Below are 21078 nucleotides of genomic sequence, written 5' to 3' on the forward strand. Positions count from 1 at the left end.
CCTTTTATTTCCCTTATACCCTCTTCTACCTCCTCCCACACCCCCTTTCCTCTGGTAATCACCATAATGTTGTCTGTATCAATAAGTTTTTTGGGTTTTTGCTTTATCCCTTCACCTTTTTCACCCAGCCTCACAACCTCCACCCCTTTCCCTCTTGCAGCTGTCATTTTGTTCTCTATCTGTGAGTCTGTTTCTATTTTATTTGTTAGTTTATTTTGTTCCTTAGATTCCACATATGAGTGAGATCATATGGTACTTGTCTTTCTGAATGGCTTATTTCACTTAGTGTAATGCTCTTCAAAATTTGAGTTTTGGCCAACTCTAACTAAAGGACACAAAAGACATGAATTTATAATGTACCTGCCCATTTTCTTCTAGAAAACTTAGAAGTACTTCCACTGATGCCATGGTAATTCCATTGTTATGCAAAGGAAGAAATTGGGTGTGGGTTGGAATATAATAGGTTCGGGTGAGTATCCAAGCATATATATTCTGCAGAAGGGAACTTAGAAACACACTAGAGTTTTCAATATTGAAGTAATTATCATAAGACATCTTTGTGGTTTATGAATAAATCAACTACAACTTGTATTTTAAAACCCCAGTGCTATTTTCTGAAATTTTCTTCTGAAGCTTAGAAGAAACCATTTAACTTTGGAAAATGTGTATCATCTGAAAGTGTATTAACTACATTTCTTACAGGTCAACCATTTCCTTGCAAATATAATTGAGGGAGGATATTTGTAATGAAAGGTACATATTAAATTTCAGGACCAAGGTTTTCAACACTAAAATAATGAATACTCACACCATTTGCTGTAGAGTCAGTTTATTTTTAGTGGAACCGATTTCATAATGAGTCAACATTATGTCATTTGTAAAACATGCTAAATGACTTTGCTACTAAAAACACTTTAGGATTATATAAGTCTTCAAAACTTTATCATTTTGATGAGGATATGCCTCCTAGGAAAATTTTCATTTGTAAATAGGTTAATCCCAAGATATTTTTAATCTTATATGTTGTTTACACATAGTTTGAACCTTCAATTAAATGAACTCCTTAAAAAATAATGTGTTCTGAACCATCATAGAGTTAATCAGAAGGAAAAGGGATTTATTTTGAACTTTAACTATATCTGAAGCCTATCTATAAATGTATTTATCCATGGGAGCTAGTTGGTTCCCCTGTAAAGTCTCCTCCATCCCTCTGTACCTTTTAAAAGCTTTCCCTCTTTCTGTAATTGTGTAAACTATTCTTGGCTTACCAGGTCATCCTTCACTTCTGAATGTAAAACCTTCTTCAGTATATCTGATGCTGCCCCATGAAACAGTATCTTGTTCCTCCTGTAGAGGTTGCCACACAAAATCTGAACTGCATCTTTTTTTGTTTGTTTGTTTTTCACCTTTTTCACCTAGACTTTGTGCTTCTTGAGGACAGCAGCTGGTCTCTTTTTAAAGACATTTATGTGTGGACAGATGATGAATTATGTGTTTTTTTCTTTAAGGGACAAATCAGAATTTTTAAAACTGTCTTACATTTATTTTATAGTTTTGTATTGATTTTCATTTGAATTGCCTGTTGGGAAATAGCTCCTTAAGAATTTTTTCAGTGCTTACGATCTTTCAAGTTCTTATTTGGTCCCAGCTACAGAAGTTAGAAGGAAATATTTTAATGCAGTTAATGCATTACCTAGTTATATTATAACCAGGGTCCCAGTGCACAGATTCATGCACCTTGAAAGGAACTGTGGGCCTTGAGGCTGCAGTGGGCACAGGGGCAGGTCTCAGTCCATCCTCCATGCCCCCAATCAGCCCCTCCCACCACAGCTCCCAGTCCCCTGTCTGCTGGCAGCCCTGCTCCCTCCGCCACCATCTCTCCCACATGCTGATGGTGCTGGCTCCACTCACACTTACTGCTGGTGCCGGCCCCAATTGCTCTGCTCCATCAGTGGGTGTGAGCAGCAGCTGCTGTCCTGATCGGCCCTCAGGAATAAGGGAAGGTGGAGAAGCCCTCAGGGGCAATCGGGGCCCCAGCCCCTGCTCACACCTGCTGATGGTGCCAAGTGATGGGGACTGGTGTCGGGCTTGGCAGCAGGTAAAAGCAGCGGCTCCAGCGCCAGCTGTGGTTGAGAGCAGGGCTGGCGCTGGCAGTGGTTGCAAGTAGGACCAGCGCTAGCAGCAGGTACGAGTGCTGGGTCACACTGTGGCACATGGGAGCAAAGAATTTTCAGTAACCACCAGAGGCTCGCACCGATGACAGCAACCAGCACCCCACCTTGGTCTGGCGTCCCCACTCACCTGTTCTACCATCCCACTGTGGCCAATTCCCACCATGTTCTGCGCTCTGCCGCCTGCTGCCAATGCCCGCCATGTTCCACAATGCCCCCTGGTGGTCAGTGCACATCATAGCAAACAATGGAACTCCCGTTCTCCCGGTCAAACTCCTGAGGTGACACTTTGCATAATAGCCTTTTATATATAGAGACTAGAGGCCCCGTGCATGAAATTCATGCATGGGGTGGGGGGGCGTTAATCCCTCGGCCCAGCCTGCACCCTCTCCAATCTGGGACCCCTCGAGGGATGTTCCACTGCCTGTTTAGGCCCGATCCTGGTATAATCAGGCCTAAACGTGCAGTCGGACATCCCTCTCACAATCCAGGACTGCTGGCTCCCAACCGCTCGCCTGCCTGCCTTCCTGATTGCCCCTAACCACTTCTGCCTGCCAGCCTGATCACCCCCTAACCACTCCCCTGACAACCTGATTGATGCCTAACTGCTCCCCTGCCAGCCTGATTGTCCCTAACTGCCCTCTCCTGCAGGCTTGATCACCCCTAACTGCCCTCCCCTGCAGGCCTGGTCCACCCCAAAAGCCCTCCCCTGCAGGCTTGATCCCCCCAACTGCTCTCACCTGCATGCCTGGGTCCCCCCCAACTGCCCTTCCCTGCAGGCCTGGTCGCCCCCAACTTCCTTCCTCTGCCAGCCTGGTCACCCCTAACTGCCCTCCCCTGCAGGCTTGATCTCTCCCAACTGCCCTCCCCTGCAGGCTTGATCTCTCCCAACTGCCCTCCCCTGCTGGCCATTTTGTGGCGACCATATTTTGTCCACATGGGAACAGGATCTTTGACCACATAGGGGCAGCCATCTTGTGTGTTGGAGTGATGGTCAATTTGCATATTAGTCTTTTATTAGATAGGATAGAAGCCTGGTGCACGGGTGGAGGCCAGCTGGTTTGGCCTGAAGGGTGTCCTGGTCAGGGTGGGGGTTCCCTTGGGGCATGGGGCGGCCTGGGTGAGGGGCCTGTGGTGGTTTGCTGGCTGGCCTCACCCCCAGCTACCCAAGCTGAGGCCCTGGGATCTATGATTTATTTATCTTCTATAATTGAAACTTTGTAGCCTTGAGTGGAGGCCAGGGCAGGCCAGGAAGTTTGGCTTCCTCCATCGCCGGGGAAACCCAAGCCTCCTGCTCACTCCATGGCCACAGCCATTTTTGGGGGGATTTATTTATCTTCTATAATTGAAACTTTGTAGCCTTGAGCAGAGGCCTGGGCTGGCCAGGGCTGGTGGAAAACTTGGCTTCTTCCATTGCCAGGGACAATTCAAGCCTCCTGCTCTCTCCAGCTCCATGGCTGCTGCCATTTTTGATGGGATTTATTTATCTTCTCTAATTGAAACTTTGTAGCCTTGAGCAGAGGCCAGAGCTGGCCAGAGCAAGCGGAAAACTTGGCTTCCTCCATTGCCGGGGAAACCCAAGCCTCATGCTCACTCCATGGCCGGCCTCTGTCTTGGTTGGGTTAATTTGCATACTCACTCCTGATTGGCTGGTGGACATGGCTTGTGGGTGTAGCAGAGTGATGGTTAATTTGCATTTTTCTCTTTTATTAGTGTAGATAGTTATAACCTGTAACTTATATTTGTTTTTTCACATTGTTTGATGTAAATAGTAGTATAAATATTAAACATTTATGAACATTAAACTAGTTTCATATGTTTGAGCATACAAAAATAAATCACTATATGCTTACAATGTTCTAAGTTGTATCAACTTATTTAATCCTCCTACCTTCACCATGGTGGGCATAATTGACCCTATTTTATAACAAATGTGGAAATAAGGTTTAGAGTGTTTATATACATAAATTTAGTAGTAGAGAAGACAACAGAAGAGACAGAAGCAAAAATTCCTCTGGACAGTTCCTGCTCCTATAAGATGCTAACCTTCCATGTCCCTCCCTTTCATACAGCTGAAAGTGGTAGACCTAACAGTACAATAACTAACATTTATTGTGTGTTTACTGAATGCAGGGGATTATCTAAGAGTTTTACATACATTAACTCATTTAAGTTCATTAATAAATCTTTATGAGATAGGCACCATGATCATACCTACTGGAACTTTAAGAGAAACAAACTGAGAAAGAGAATTGCCCAAGATCACACAGCAGATATGTTATAGAGCACTCAAGTGATAGAATACTTAAGTCCAATTAAATATGCATAACTTTGCTATACATGATTCCAGACATATATAAAGCCTTAACATCTGGTTGACATGCTTCACATATGTGATGTGAAACATGTCTGTTATAAGAGCTTTAGAGGAAATATCAGAGAAAATTTTTAGGTTTGAACTTTGAACTTTGAAACAAAACTATAGTGTCTTGGGAACATCACTTATGCTTCACCTGCTTTCAAAAAAAAAAAAAATAATAGGAAATTTAATTCTTTCTTGCTTATTCTCCCAACATAATTAAAACCCACATCAGACTTGCCCATCATTCAAATGTTTCTTCTCGCTTTCATTGACTGAGACAAAATAATCTAGAGAAAACTAGACCTGAAGAAAAATATTCAAAAACCTACTTTTAAAAGTTTTATTAAATTTATTGGGGTAATATTGCTTAATAAAACTATGAAGGTTTCAAGTCAATATATTCATGATCCTATCTAAAAAAGAGGGAATATGATAATTGACCATTACGCCCTCACAAAGATGGCGGCACCCACAGCCACAACATGGCGGTGCCTAGTCCCCTCAGCCCTGCCGGGGAGGCAGGCGTGCAGCACGGCCGGCCTGCCCCATGTGCCTGCCTCCAGAGTCCCCCAGTCCCCTCAGCCCCCCAGCCTCCCAGGGCTGGCCCAAGGTGCAGGCAAGCCTTGGATGGCGGCTGCCCAGCTGCCCAGGGCTGCTCAAGGCTCAGGTAACCAGGGCCAGCCGAGGCTTGTGCTGCCGGCAGTGGCAGCAGCAGATGTGTGATGGGGGCATTGTATTCCCCTGATTGCTGGATCACCTCCCACCCCTGAGGACTCCTGGACTGTGAGAGGGGGCAGGCCAGGCTGAGGGACCCCACTCCAGTGCATGAATTTTCATGCACCAGGTCTCTAGTGTGTTATAAAAGTGTACACATGTACAATTAACTTTAACTTATAAAATTTTACACCTGAAACCTATATAATTTTAGTAACCAGTCACCCTAATAAATTCAATAAAGATAAATAAATACATTAAAAAAGAAACATTGATTGAATTTTAATATACTATTATAATTTTTCAATGACAGTGTGGTTTTGATCTTAATGTATATTATATCATAAGGATTCTTAATATTAAGCCATCCTTGCATTTTGGGTATTTTAGTATTTGAATTTTATTATTACAGTGCACTTATTAATATTTAGTACATTTGATCACATTATTATTTTAATGTATAATGAAATCTACCTGCTATCATTTTATTTAGAATTCTTGCACTGAAATTTATATGTGAAATTTGTCTTCTTTTGTAAGCTGTCTTCATTATATTTTGGCAATTTTTATGGTGTTATATTGAAGACTTATAAACTTAAATGGCATTATTCTTTGAATTTTGTCATGGGTAAAATGTTCAACTAAATGTTTTCTACAGAGAAGTTCTCATTAACAATAAGTATAATAGTAGCAGGCCTTGCCAGTGTTTCTCAGTTGTTGAGCATCAACCCATGAACCAAGAGGTCATGGTTTGATTCCTGGTCAGAGCACATGTCTGGATTGCAGGCTCAAATTCCAATAGCAGGTATGCAGAAGGCAGCTGATCGATAATTTTCCCTCATCAATGATATTTCTATCTTTCTCTCCCTCTTACTTCCTTTCTCTGAAATCAATAAAAACATATATTTTTTTAAAAAAATGATGTTATTTGTATTTTTACTTTAATTATTTCAGAAAGGAAAAGCAGAGTTTTTCAGAGGTTACATGACTTGTGATGATGGCTAATAGAATACCTGCTTGTGTATTCTTGTGCTTTCTAAACTTTACTATAGTAGAGTAGTTTTAGAGATTGTTTGTTCTCAGTAACATACTGTGTTCCTGCTGTCTATCCTTGTTTGTGCCAGCTATTATTTTTTATAGCCTAGTTATTGCCCAATCAATCCTTATTTTTAAATTCTCAAATTTCCTCGTTTTACACAAATAAGCAGAAAAAAGTAATTATACTTTTGACCTTATTTTGCAATAATTTAAAATTTTTTCAAAAGTATTTCTAAATTTTTAAATTTTGTATAAAATTATTACTATTTGAATTTAATGTTTTAGTCTATGAAAAAATAAAAAAATACTAGTATACTATATTTTCTTATATTTACAGATGGATCATGGTCATAAACAAGGGAGATTTGGAGACTTTCTCAACCTATAGCTGCACTGTACAAAATCAGCTATTAGAGAGTTCTCTAAGTCAAAGGAAGGGGGAATTTAATCCAAAGAAAGTGAATGAAAATGGAAATAGGCAACAGAATATGATAAAGCCACATATTCCTTGGCTTTATAAATATTAATCACATAACTTGTTTTGTCTTATGCAAAGAATATTTCAAATAGTTTTATGGTGTTAATTGAGTTATTGCAGCATTTGAGACCAAGCATTCAGACTTTAAAGAAAAATGAACTAAATTTTAATTGTAGAAGTGACCAATTGTAAAAGTAGTAACATTGTTTGTTGTATCTTTTCAACCCAGAGCTGAAAAACCACTGAGCATTTTACTGGATCAAGTATATTACATGGATTGAGAAGTATATACCAAAACAGAGAGACTAAGCTGGCATTGCTAAATGTTAGCTAGATGATGTCAGCAAAAAAAGGAAAAATCATAGTGAGTCTCTTTCTAATGATTCACTAACTCATCAAAATAAAAATATTTATCCAAAATACAAAGACTGAAAACAGTTAATATCACATCTGTATAATTGTACTTTTACTTAAAAATGGACAAGTCTATAGATGACTAGCTAGTTGTTTTTTTTTAATAAAGTTCTATTTTTAATTAAAACATACAAACTGTGGTTTGTCAGATTAGGGTATTTGACAAATATATTCTCAAAATACAAAGTGCATCTTTCACATTAAGCATTTCAATGTAGCAATCTCTTGTATCATGCCAGGACTTATACCAATTGCATTATACTTAATTTCACTTTAAGGAAAACAACTAACAATATTTGACAAAATTCAAACTTTCAAGCAAAAAAAATAGAATTTTAGAAACCAGAGTAGGAAAAGTTTCATAATATGATATTAGGTTCCACATTACAACTAACCTTAAAAAACTATCAGTTTTCAAGGTTTGATGTAGTATTAAAAAAAGAGTATTTAAAATTACCTTTAAAAAGCTATTTATATACTTTTTTTAAAATTTTAAGTATAGTTGGCATATAATATCTTAGTTTCAGATATACAATATTATGATTAGACATTTATATCCCTTATGATCTGATCACTATCTGTCTCTGTGCAAAGTTATTGTGATATTATTGACTATATTCTCTTTTCTGTACCCCATCTCCCTGTGGCATATTTATTTTATAACTGGAAGTTTGTAACTCTTATTTTCCTTTACCTTTTTACCCATCCCTTCTCCTTCACCTCTTTCTAGCAACCATCAGTTTGTTTTCTGTATCTCTGAGTCTGTTTCTGTTTTGTTTGTTAATTTGTTTTGCTAGGGTTTTTTAAAAACTCTGCATATAAGTGATATCATGTGGTATTTTTTTTCTTTTTCTGACTTATTTCACTTAGCATAATACCCTCTAGGTCCATTCATGTTGTCACAAATGGCAAGATTTCATTATTTTGAATATCTGTGTAAGATGAAATTTTCTTCATATGCACCAACCATGAACATATCTCAACAGATTGAATAAAGAAGCAGCTAAAGCCCAGCCAGTGTGTCTTAGTGGATGAGACCTATGAACCAGGAGATCACGGTTCAATGCTCGGTCAGGACACATTCCCGGTTTGCAGGCTTGATCACCAGTGGGAGGCATGAAGGAGGCAGCTGATGAATGAATCTCATAGTTTATGTTTCTATCTCTCTTTCTCTCTCCCTTCTTCTCTGAAATCAATAAAAATACATTAAAAAAAGAAACAGCTATAATAATTCAGCTCTCTTAATAGATTTGTAAAAATATAAAGTATTTCCACTCTTCTCACTAAGTATTTTTTGGAAAATATAGGTATTCTCCATGAAAGGTATATACATTAACACATGAGATTCGTTATTGTTATCTTAATGAATTACTTAAAATATATTTTAGTTTTAATTTTGAATGTGGTAAGTACTGATAGGTGTACCCTGCATATATTCTTGGGGTCCTTAAAATATCAATAATTTTAAGAATATAAAGTGTCCTGTGAGAAGTGCTATTTTGTGGGAAGAACATTTCAGCCAGTGAGAACAGTTGGTAAAGGTCCCGAAGTGGGAATTGTCTTGGCATAGTTGAAGGCTAGGGTAAAGTCTCAAATGTTTACAGCATAAGGGAGAAGGAGAAAAAAAAATGATGTGGGATCTAGGACTTCAGCCAGCATCATCTCATTTAAGATCCCAAAAACTGAAAACAAGGAAGAAGGGAACTGGCACTACCAGATATTATTTAAGAAATAAAACTAAAACAATGAGGTCACAGAAATTTTAAGCTTGAACTATCTAAACTTCATGAATGGCTGGTGAAAATATATTATCATATACCATTGATGGGAGTGATAATCAGAAGAACATTGTGGAGGCAATTAGGCAATAACTGCATAATCTTAAAATTTGCATATACATTTTTCCAGAAATTCTACTTTTGGGATTTTCCTTAAGCTATATAATGCACTACTGCACAAAATTTGCTCACTATAGCATTGTTTTTCACAACAATGAAGTAATCAAAACAAAACACAAACATTAAACTACTGAAACACTCAACACTGAGCAAAGACATAAGTAATTTTTGGTACAGTCATACACAGGAGTACTCAGTAGTCATATAAAATATAATGCAAAGTTATATGTGTTAAGACAAAATAAGACAAATGTTTTAGGTGAAAAGTGCAAGATATATAGGACAAAAGAGAGAGATAGAGATGAAATTCTGTTGTATATATAGGAATGTCTGAAATTTCTGAAGTAATAAAATATAAACAATGATAACTTTTAAGGTTTGGGATTGGAAATTCAGTTGAGTACAAGTTATTTTAACCTTATATCCTGTTAAATATGTCAGCATGTTATACCATTCATGTATATTATTTTTATAATGCAAATGAATGAATGGAATAGTAGAATAAAGCCTATTATTGATAATTCTGAAAATGTATTTTATGTAAATGCCAGGAGAAATGGAATCCATTATAGAATGAGTTTTAAAATATACATCCATATGAGCATAAGGACTACGAGGATGAAAGCTAGTTTCATGGCTCGTAAGAAATGCTGAAATTAAGAATGGTAGTAAGATCGATGCAAGGAGAGAAAAAAATTCTAACCCACTCTTTATTGTCTGATTTTAAAATATAAACCACTTACTAAAATGATATTTTCATTTAAAATGTCTATTGACAAAAGCAGAGTATACAAATTAGTTACAACTAATTTGAAGAATAAAATTATATTGTATATGATAGTGGTTTACAAATTATAAGAGAAAGCAAGTGTTCATTGTAATATTACAAAATAAACACTACATATGTTACATCTATATAATAGAGTTTCATCTACTAATTAGAGGTGTGGTGCACAGGATTCGTGCATGGTGGGGAGCATGGCCTGTGGGGATTGACCCACTGTGGGAGTGCCACTCATCCTGGTCAGCAGAATGGCTGTGGACCTGCCCTCTGAGCGGCTGCTTATCCTGGTCAGTCATCCCACTGTGGGAGAATACTGACCACCAGGGGGCAGCTCCTGCATTGAGCATCTGCCCCCTGGTGGTCAGTGCACATCTTAACGACTGGTCAACTGGTCATTCTGCCATTCGGTCATTGAGCTTTTATTACATAGGATTAACAATGACATCGGTGAATAATATTTAATGATATATAAAAGTATCCACAGTTAGTTGTTATGTGAAAAACGATACAAAACTATAAGCATAATATTGTAATATTATTGTGAAAACCAAAGTGTCTGTAAGTTTGTATGTATACATACTCACACCATAATAAAAAACACAGAAACATTGTTATCTTTGGGCTAGAGTATTTGTTTTCATCTTTTTTCCTATAAGTATTCTCTAAACGTGCTAAAATTTTTATTTTCTTTTTCCCTGTATTTTGCAAATGTGGTAAAACAAACTACTTTTATGTAATTTGCAATAAGAAAAAGTTGAGTTTGTAACCCTAATATATAAGATAATGAAAATGGAACTTTCTCCTCTAATAATAGGGAATTGTCATTCTATTTCATCATTTCTATGCTCTCAGAGGACTTCACTTATGAGGGTGCAGTCACATATCACAGTACACAGAGTGCAGGGAAACATGGATTGCCATCCATTTACCCAAAATGCAGAACAATGCCACAGTCTGGATGGATTACTGGTAACACGTTAACTTTAGTTTTTCACTTGAGAATAAAAAGACCTGCCACAGAATTTGTTTAATACCCATCGGTTAGATAGTCTCTGAGATTTATTTCAAATCTTTGGTTCTATAACTCAATGACTAGTAACTAATAACACCTATTACACATTAAGCATTTCAATGTAGCAATCTCTTATATCATGCCAGGACTTACACCAATTGCATTATACACATGGTGTCTTCTCCTGCATTTTTAAAATGAGGACACCTAACCTATCAAGTTACTTTTACTTTTTTCATTTTACGCCTGGCAGGTTGCTTCAGAAAGTTTCTAATCTGTATCTATCTTTCCACAAAATCTGGGTTCTACTGTTTCCTTTTCAGAGTTCACTAGTTAGCCTGGGACAGGCAGAAACTGCATCAAAATGGTTATGGCAGATGAAACAGTCACGTTGTGGTGGGCCAGGGGGGTCTGACAAGTCCAGGGTAGGACTCAGAATGAGGTGGGTAAAATCAACCTAATGGTGCTCATCATCCCTGCTGGTCTCAGGTAAACAGAGGGAATCCATTGGTGAGCTAAAGGAGCAACTCCATCATTTAAACATGGTTATTGATAAAACCTCTCCCTTTCATTACCACAAATGACCTGAATCTCCATGTACCAGGATGGAAAGCTCATATGTCACCCAGAGGTCTAAAATGTAGATGTGGCTGTGCGCGCGTGTGCGTGCGTGCGTGCGTGTGTGTGTGTGTGTGTGTGTGTGTGTGTGTGATATACACATAAAGAAAGTAGCCCTGGCCTGTGTGATAGTTACTTGGTTGAGTGTTGTCCTGTGCAGCGAAAGGTTGCTAGTTCAATTCTCAGTCAGGGCATATGTCCAGGTTTTGGGCTTGATCCCAGTTAGGGGGTGTGCAGGAGGCAGCAGATCAATGTTTCACTCTCACATCCATGTTTCTCTCTCTCCCTTTCCCTTTCTCTCTAAAAAATCAATTAAAAATTAAGTAAAAAGGAAAGCAACTACTGCTTAATTATTTTTTGCCACTTAAAAACTATTTCCTAGTTAATATTTCAGGGTTTTCTCAACTGACATTAATATTGCCTATTAAATATTTCAAACTGATTATATTAACTACCTGTCTCAGCTCTGTCCTGTCACCCTCCTCCTAACAACTGAAAATGATGATTTTGTTTTTCGATTTACTTGTTAGGTGACTTTCAAGCAAATTATTTAGAATTTCTGAGTCTCCATTGCCACTACTGAAAATGTGATAATAATTCTTATATGGATTTTAAAGCTTAAATTTTTAAAATTTAGGAAAAAAACGTTACTGTTTTTTAAAGAAAAGTCCTAGGCATAAATAGCTAGAATTTTTTAAAGAAAAATTCAGATTATATAATTTGACAAACTCAAAGTTAATGTTTAGAATTGTTTTAACTATCCTCTTAAACTGAGCCTCTTAATTGTGTGATTATTTTGTCTTTTTTCTTGATTTCTTCATTTTCTATATTATAAAACTAATGTCTTTCTATAACTTTCCTAATATAATAATAAAATATACTATGAATCACTTCACCATTCTATGTTACTTTCAAGAAAATTGTTATTTCTTTTCTAATGATTCTATGACAAAAATAAGGCATATACTCCAATATTAATTTTTCAGGCAAAAACATTAGTGGTAATGAAAATTAAATAGCTTTTCATAGGTTTCATAGTTAAAAAGTGACATATTTAAATTATTTTAAAGGGAAAATTTTTACAATATGACAACTTATATTAAAATATCTATTTCTAGGAGTTCTTATAAACCTGAAAAAATGAAAATTTTGGAGGAAAAACCTCCTATAAATACAGCTGATACAACCACAAAATGAAATAGACAAGCAAATGAGTAGATCTAGAAGCATGCATCAGAAACTGACAACAAAAGATATATTAAACCAGGCCTTTGGGAGATTACAATGTTCCACAATTTTTAGTTTTGAAAAGTATATCCCTAGCATGCAATGACAGAGTGAAAGATCATTGCTCTGTGATATTTTAGTATACATTTTTATGCTCTTTTATGGTTTTTGGCAGTAAGCTATAGAATACTATCCCTAAGTAAGATTTTGGATGAATTCCTAAATTAAATCCACAAAATGAGAAACAGGCAGAACATTGCTGATTGGTTCCAGACCTGAAAAGCATAAAGAATCCCCCCCCCCCCTTAATATTAGAAGCTGGAAAGGTTGATACCTATCATTTGTATCAGGCTGTAAATAAAATATTTTTATATTTCAGAAACTAATGTAAGTTACTCTCCTGGCCAAAAATTGTTAGTAGTAATAAATCAATATAGATTTCCGGAGTAATAAGCAAAATGAATTCAATTCCTCTGAGTCTGCTCATTTGCATTTTCCTGAAATTATTCTGTTTATGTTTTATGAGACCTTTAGATGAACATGACAGTTGGCTGAGAGAATGACATTTAATTTTTGCCACAGCTTACAGAAGTAAAGAGCTTTGTAATAAAAATGTTTTCACTCTAGATACCTCCCTTGCAGCAGGACTCAGATTTTGGTTAAAAGCTATGACATTTGGGCTAGTTAAGCATGTATCGCTCTCCCATTCCATAGGGAATGTACTGGGCTGTCCTTGCTCACCAGTCCACTTGCACTTTGTTAGAGAGCAGAGCATTCACATGCCACACCACAAGATCCCACAATGACATAACTCCATTCAGAGACTGGCGTGACTGGGCTGGGTCTCCCCCCTCCAGCTCTTGTATCACTAAGAATCTGGCAGCCAGTTCCGTCCTGACAGAGTTTACAGCATATATTAGTGGATTCTTGTCCATACTGCATCTGCTTTAAGAATTAACGAAAGCAGAGTCAAGACAGTAAGGTAAGTGTTGTTTTAACTATAGCACTGGGGACGCTGACTGCTTGGGACAGTGTTTATTGTAATAGGAACAGAAAAAGTTCTAGAGCAACTTTGCCAATAGCTATTCAACAGCAAATCCATACTTTAGAGCATTTACTCTCACACTTTTCTTAATATGTTTTCCATGACTTATGGATTTAAGATAAAGTTTTTACAATATATGCTGTGTTGCTTGACAAAGGAAGTTATAAAAAGTTTCAGGGTTGGAATGAGAAAATCTTTAAGCTAGACAGTAAAAATGTTTGGCAATGAAAATATTTTTTATTTTATGTTAATCAGTGATATATGTTAGTATTTTTACAATGAATTTTGCAGCAAAGAAAAGTCATTTTAAGCAGTATTAAAATATTTTTGCCACACATATATTGCTATAGTTTGTTACAATTTGCCATAAATATTTTATGTTGTTATGAAATGTGAGCTGAAGGACATAGACCCTCTTTTGGATTACTTATTTCTATTTTGTTAATTTTAAAGATTTGTTTTTTGGATGTATGTTTTAAAATGGATATGTTTTGAAGAAATTCTGCGAAACATTTATTTAAAAAAAAACATTTCCTCCATAACCACAGGTATTTGCAAAAACTTGGAGGAAAGTAAATAAAGTGCACTTTTGCTTCATAGTGGAGTCCTTATATGGCTACAAACACTCTTTGGATTCATTCTGCCAAAAAATATGAAAGCATGTTTTTCACTACTATTCAATACATTATAGTTACCATGTCTATTTTAGTGTATACTGAAATAAAATAAACTCAAAGCTTATTAATAAAGCAAGACAAATCTTTACAACATTAATATACTATACCTTATATTGCAATATTAATTGTGCTCATTGCCAAGTCTTGTCAACTAAATTAAATGACTCCATCATTATCTTGGGGAATAAGTTAGCTAAAAATCTAGTTACAAATTACATTGTGTTAGCTACCAGTGTTTCTAACCTTTTTTAGTGTTTCATCTGCTAGAATAAAGTGCCTTGTAATTTCAAGTTAAAGCAAAGGTGTTTAAACTTCCTAATACTAAAAATCCTACTTATCCCAAACTCCCTAGATCCAAAAACTTATACCATACTTCTCATAGGAAGATCTATTGCCTTATGGCATGTAGATCCTGCTTCACATTAAGGATTTCCCTCTCAGAGTTATCAACTTCTCCTCAGCCATAGCTTTCACTCTAGGAAAGTTCAACTCTTGTATGCTATTGTCCTTTACCTAAATTTCTGACCTTGTACTCTCCAAACAATTAAAATATACTTTATTGAGCCTCACCTTAGAAACATATTCTTACTAGATCATTATTACAAATTGTTTTTAATTTATATTCTCAATTTTATCCATTTGTCCATGGCTTCTAATGCCACTGTAAAATAGACTCTGCTCAATGCCCAGATCTGTCCCACTTCCACGCTGTAAGTGCACTAATAGCCAAATAAGTGAACCATGCCTTCTTAAATTTTGGCATGAAGAAGGTAGAGAACTTGTGAGTCACTGACAGAAAGGAAAACTAATTCAAAACTTGGAAAAGAATATCGTTTTTCTATTCAGTTGGATCGCTTTCTAGGTTTAAAAAATCTTTAGAATTTGTGACGTCTCTGATTAATAAACATTAGTTTTACTAAAACTTATATACTAAATATTAATTTCAGAACACAATTCTGTAATGTGCCTGAAAGTATGGAATGCTAAACAAAAGTTGAAATAATATCCATGCACACCCCACTAAGAATTCTGTTACCTTCCCTCAGAACCAACAACAATAACCAGACATTTTTAAAGGAATGTACTCTGTTACCTTCCCTCAGAACCAATAACAATAACCAGACATTTTTAAAGGAATGTACTCCCCCCTCCTAGGTCCCCCCGCCTTGCCACCCTCCATCTCTGGCCACACAAGTTAAGAACAGCTTTCCTTCAAGCAAAACCACAGGTTGCTCATGTTCCCAGTAAGGGTCTTCTTAATGAGACATTTTAATGATCTTGAATGCTAGGGTAAAAGGTACAGTTTACAATTGTCTCCTCATTTTCATTTTTTGTGGTTTTGAAGGATGTTTGAGGTAGTGTTTTAGCATGGAGGTCAATGGGCACTACCCAGACACCTCTTACAGGAAATCATTGAATTAAGAAAGGACCTGGAGAGATTGGCTGGATAGGTTAGGCCTGGCTTTCCCAGTAGGGGGCGCATGTGTATGCAATCTAACCCTAAACTGTTCACCAACTCAGCAAGTGGTACACATACATCTTAAACCTCATGCTTAAATAAAAATTAAAAATACATCCTTAGATGCATTTAAAAAACCACAAAACAATAAAATACACATTTTTCTAATGAATTTAACATTGTAAATTGAATATGCTTTCGCTTAACATATACTACTTTATAATGTGTTTCCACTTTATTTAGGATTCAAAGCATTCGCCAAAAATGAATCTTGGTGCATTTACTCTGCTATTGGCACTAATCAGTGGCACCAGCAGCCAGTACTATGATGATTACGATTTTCCACTATCAATGTATGGGCAGTCATCTCCAAACTGCGCCCCAGAATGTAACTGCCCTGCAAGCTATCCCTCAGCCATGTACTGCGATGAGTTGAAATTGAAGAGTGTGCCAATGGTGCCTCCTGGAATCAAGTACCTTTACCTGAGGCATAACCAGATTGACCACATTGATGAAAAGGCCTTTGAAAATGTAACCGATCTACAGTGGCTCATTCTAGATCATAACCTTCTAGAAAATTCTAAGCTAAAAGGAAGAATTTTCTCCAAACTAAAACAACTGAAGAAGCTGCATATAAATTACAACAACCTGACACAATCTGTGGGCCCACTTCCCAAATCTCTGGAGGACCTGCAGCTTAGTAATAACAAGATCACAAAGCTCGGCTCTTTTGAAGGACTGGTAAACCTGACCTTCATCCATCTTCAGCACAATCAGCTGAAAGATGATGGCATGTCAGCTGCTTTTAAAGGTCTTAAGTCACTCGAGTACCTTGACTTGAGCTTCAATCAGATGACCAAACTGCCTTCTGATCTCCCAACATCTCTTCTAACTCTCTACTTAGACAACAATAAGATCAGCAACATTCCTGATGAATATTTCAAGCGTTTTAAGGGACTGCAGTATCTGCGTTTATCTCATAATGAATTGGCCGATAGTGGAATACCTGGAAATTCTTTTAATGTATCATCTCTGCTTGAGCTGGATCTCTCCTATAATAAGCTAAAAAACATACCCACTGTCAATGAAAACCTTGAAAACTATTACCTGGAGGTCAATCAACTTGAAAGTAAGTAGAAATCTGTGCTTGTGTTTGATGGATGTACCCGCATGTTTTTAAACACGTAAGCTGTGCAACACCAATATTGATTGCATTTGGCTCCACTTAAAAATTAATTAAAATGCCAACAAAATATCCCTCTAATTCAAATATAGAAAACTATAGCTTAGTTATTTATGCAATATCTGACTTTTCTTTGGAGTGTCCAGACAAGAAATCGTTAGGATCATAGAATTTAATCATTAATTTCTTCAAATTTAATATTCTGGGCTAACTAATCCTGCTGTGTCATTGCTTGATATTTATCTACTATTTGCCTCCTCCATGACTTAGATTTGTGTCCTGCATTTATTTCTTGGTAAGATCTAGCTGAAGGGGGAGCAAATGAGTGCAGAACAGGCATGGCTAGCAGAGGCTTTCAAGCCTCCCTCCTGCTTATCCCCAGAGTAGCCCTTATATCCTCATGGTCTTCTCTGACATCTTTACTTGGGACTCAATATGGTATTCTGCAATCATGACCACCATCTATCTCTGCTATACCTGTTATGGTGTGTGTGGCTTCCCAATGTTCTTATGAGACTGTGAGGAAGATTAAGGAGGAAAGAGGTACATGATAAGGATTTGGAACATTTTTAAAATAGTATTACAGTGCTCCTCTTCTTCTACATAGCCCTCCACCCCATTTGATTTTTCCAGTTTCTCCTTCCTTTCTCTTGCTGACATAGTTTATTTTTTATATATTTTCTGGGTGGGAGTTTGACCTGATCCACTGGCTATTTATGCCCTCTTCATGTCTTCTGGGGCATTTTTCAATTTGAGCAATACAGATTTCAGTGGGACATGTACATTTACCATCCCCCACCTCTCTCTTTAACAGAGCTTGGCAGAAGAGAAACCAATGGTCTTGGACAAACTTGCTAAAAGAAAAATCAAGTGGGAAACACTGATTCACACATAAACAATTGTATCTGCAAAATAATCTATTCAAATTGAGCATCTTTATGCCATGAAAGTTGGTTGTCTTGTCATACTGGATAAAAGTATTGATATTCCTATTAGAAAAATTGCACTGTGCCTTATTAATATGATACTTTGTAATTCTACAAGTTTCCTGTAATTTCTAGGATGGTTAGCTGTTCTCATGAAGGAGACCATGATTGCCAACTCTAAAATGCTACATTCTCTTTCTTATATCCAGAAAACTTGCTTATCATACAATACACAGTCAAGCTATCAGAGCTGGACCCTTACAATTGTTTCTAGTAAAAAGCTCACTATCTGGCAATGTAGGATCCCACATTATAAACATTTATGGTTAAGAATATGGCTACTTAGACTAGCCAACATGCTAATGGGATTTAGTATGTTTGAGGATGTTTGAGGCTGAAGAAATCCTGTTAGACATAGTGGGTGGAGATTAGCTTCAGGAGCAGGGTCACCTCATTCTCTGAGGTAAGAAAGGGAAGAGATATAGATGCAGGAGAATTTGGAGGGGTAAAGATCAGGCCCCATTATGTGAGTGAGAGAAGGAAGAGCCAATGTGGGAGATGGGAAAGGTGGTCTATGCTGACAGGCACTCAGTGCCAAGCTGAGATACAAACCACAGTGCCCAGCATATATGGTCATTTGGAAATGAATAGTGTCCTTCCTTCCTTCCTTAACCTGGACATGTAGGTATATACATTGCAGGTATTGTTGCCATTTGTCTTTGCATGCATGTTTTTGATTTAGTTTATTGTGCCATGTAATAATTATGAATACCAATTGTCCACATTTTCTTAGATAAAAGATCCCCTTTATGTTTCTCTACTATTAGGAAATCTATAGCCAAAACTATTTCTCATATTTCAGACTTGCAAGTCTAAGACACTAGCTTAATTTGAAACACACACACAAAAAAAAACAACACACAAAAAAAACCAACAAACCCACAAAATTTAAAGGATACCAGTAATTATTAGTATATATTATGTGCTAACACTCTGTGAGGTGCTTTGCATACCTTAATTTAATATTCATGCAACACAGTGTGATGGATATATTATGTCTAACAAGAAAATCACAGCAATATTCCAAAGTCACCCATTTGGTAAATGGCAAAGGTAGAAAATTAATATAGGCCTAAGGCTATGTTTTGTCCCCTTGTTCCATACTTCCTTAGGGGTAGGTACCATAACAAAGATCTCTGCAATTTGACTAATGACTTATTTAAGACAGCATCATAGAGGTAAGGAGCAGAGTGTGTTTGGGCTTCCACTGAAGTAACTGTTGACTAGAATTTGAGAATAAAAGAAAATATCAAGACAAAGGACCAGATAAGGTTAATCTGAAATAGACTTGAGCAAACATAGATGGCTTCTATGTACACACATAAGCCATGCAATCTAGTAACAATCTTCATTTCCATTAAAAACTAAGGCAGTTTTTCTCTTGTGGCAGCTTTCTAACCACAGGAAAGGACGTGGCCCAGATGGTGGTCATTCCATGACTTGGATTTGCCTTGGAGTTTTGAATCTGTCATGATGTGTGCCAGTTGGAAAACTCTTTAGAGGTCATCTAGTCAACCCCTCTCATTTCCAGATGCATAGCTCAGGATGCTTATATTGGCGAGATGATTCATACAACAGGACAATTTTACATATCTTCAGTCTAAATATTTTTTTTAAATTCTTAGATAATATTATGCACTAAGTCTTCCTAATCCAAGAACTTACAATAAATATCGTTCTTTGAGAAATTAAATTGACTGTCCTGACCCACCATAGTTATTTTAGTAAATATTTTTGTATCATTTGGTAGTCTGAAATATTTTGTTACTAATTTTGAATTCAAAGATCCACCAAATAAGTGACTTTAAAAAAAAAGGAAGAAATCCTATTAGATATTATTATAGACTTGGGAAAAAATTTTAATGACTATTTTAAGCCATGTAATAAAAAAGAAAAAAATTATTAAAATATTTTATTCTTTATTTTCCAGAGCTTGAAGTAAAGAGCTTCTGTAAGATCCTGGGACCATTATCCTACTCCAAGATTAAGCATTTGCGCTTGGATGGCAACCGCAATATCACCCATACTAGTCTGCCACCTAATATGTATGAATGTCTACGTGTAGCAAATGAAATCACTGTTAATTAATTTCAGTTACATTGAGGTGTATCCTGGAGCAACATCTTATGCTTATATTTTTTTTGTGTTGGTTTTCGTAGTGTCCATTTTTGTTGTTTATTACTTCCATGAATTTTAAATTCTGAGAGAAAATGTTTTGTAAACATTTTACTACTTTTTTACAAAGAAAAGATGAAAAGCAGGCCTATTTCATCACAAGTATAGACACATGCTCACACATATACAACAAACAATGCTTTATTTGTAAATTTAGTGTTTTTTACATCTCTACTGTCAAATGATGTGCAAAGCCTTTTAATGTTTGCGTGGAAGTCAGCCAAGTTTTGTAATTTCTAAATCTTAACTTAATGTGCCCAAAAGTATGGAATACATAAATATGGATGTTTACTGTCTTTAATCAAATTTCTTAATATGCTCAAATTTGTTTATTTGAAAAGCAGGTGGTAAATTTTGAGACCAATGATTTTGTGAAATACTAAACAAAATTCATGAAGCCACATACATTTAAAGCAGAATTTTTAGTATTAACAATTTATTTAGTTACCTAGAAAAACTTTCTAGAATTATTTTTCACTTTAAATCATATGTATGTTTCTTTTTTATTATTTGCATGTTATGTTTAACAAGCTAATAGTAAAATAAAACATAGCAAATGGCATCACTGTGTTTGACTTCTTATAAAATTCATCTCTCATATATAATATACAGTCATGCACCATATAATGATATTTCAGTGAATGATGGATCACATATACAATGATGGTCTTATAAGATTATAATGGAGCTGAAAATGTCCTATTGCCTAGTGATGTCATAGCCATTATAACATCATAGCACAATACATTACTCCTGTGTTTGAGGTGATGCTTGTATAAACAAATCTACCACAATGCCAGTCATATAAAAGTATAGACACACAATTATGTATAGTAG

The 21078-nt window shown here is 36.4% G+C and overlaps 1 protein-coding gene across 1 annotated transcript; it reads left to right on the forward strand.

Annotated features, from left to right (window-relative positions):
• The first annotated feature begins 13500 nt into the window (after positions 1-13500).
• Positions 13501-20803, forward strand: LUM (lumican). Its single transcript, XM_080661306.1, has 3 exons — positions 13501-13698; positions 16141-17026; positions 19997-20803. Exons 2-3 carry the CDS (start codon positions 16162-16164, stop codon positions 20152-20154), a joined length of 1023 nt encoding a protein of 340 aa, XP_080517432.1. The 5' UTR covers positions 13501-13698; positions 16141-16161; the 3' UTR covers positions 20155-20803.
• The last annotated feature ends 275 nt before the right edge of the window (positions 20804-21078 follow it).

This window comes from Plecotus auritus (assembly GCF_963455305.1).
Source record: "Plecotus auritus genome assembly, chromosome: 3".
Lineage (NCBI taxonomy): Eukaryota > Metazoa > Chordata > Mammalia > Chiroptera > Vespertilionidae > Plecotus > Plecotus auritus.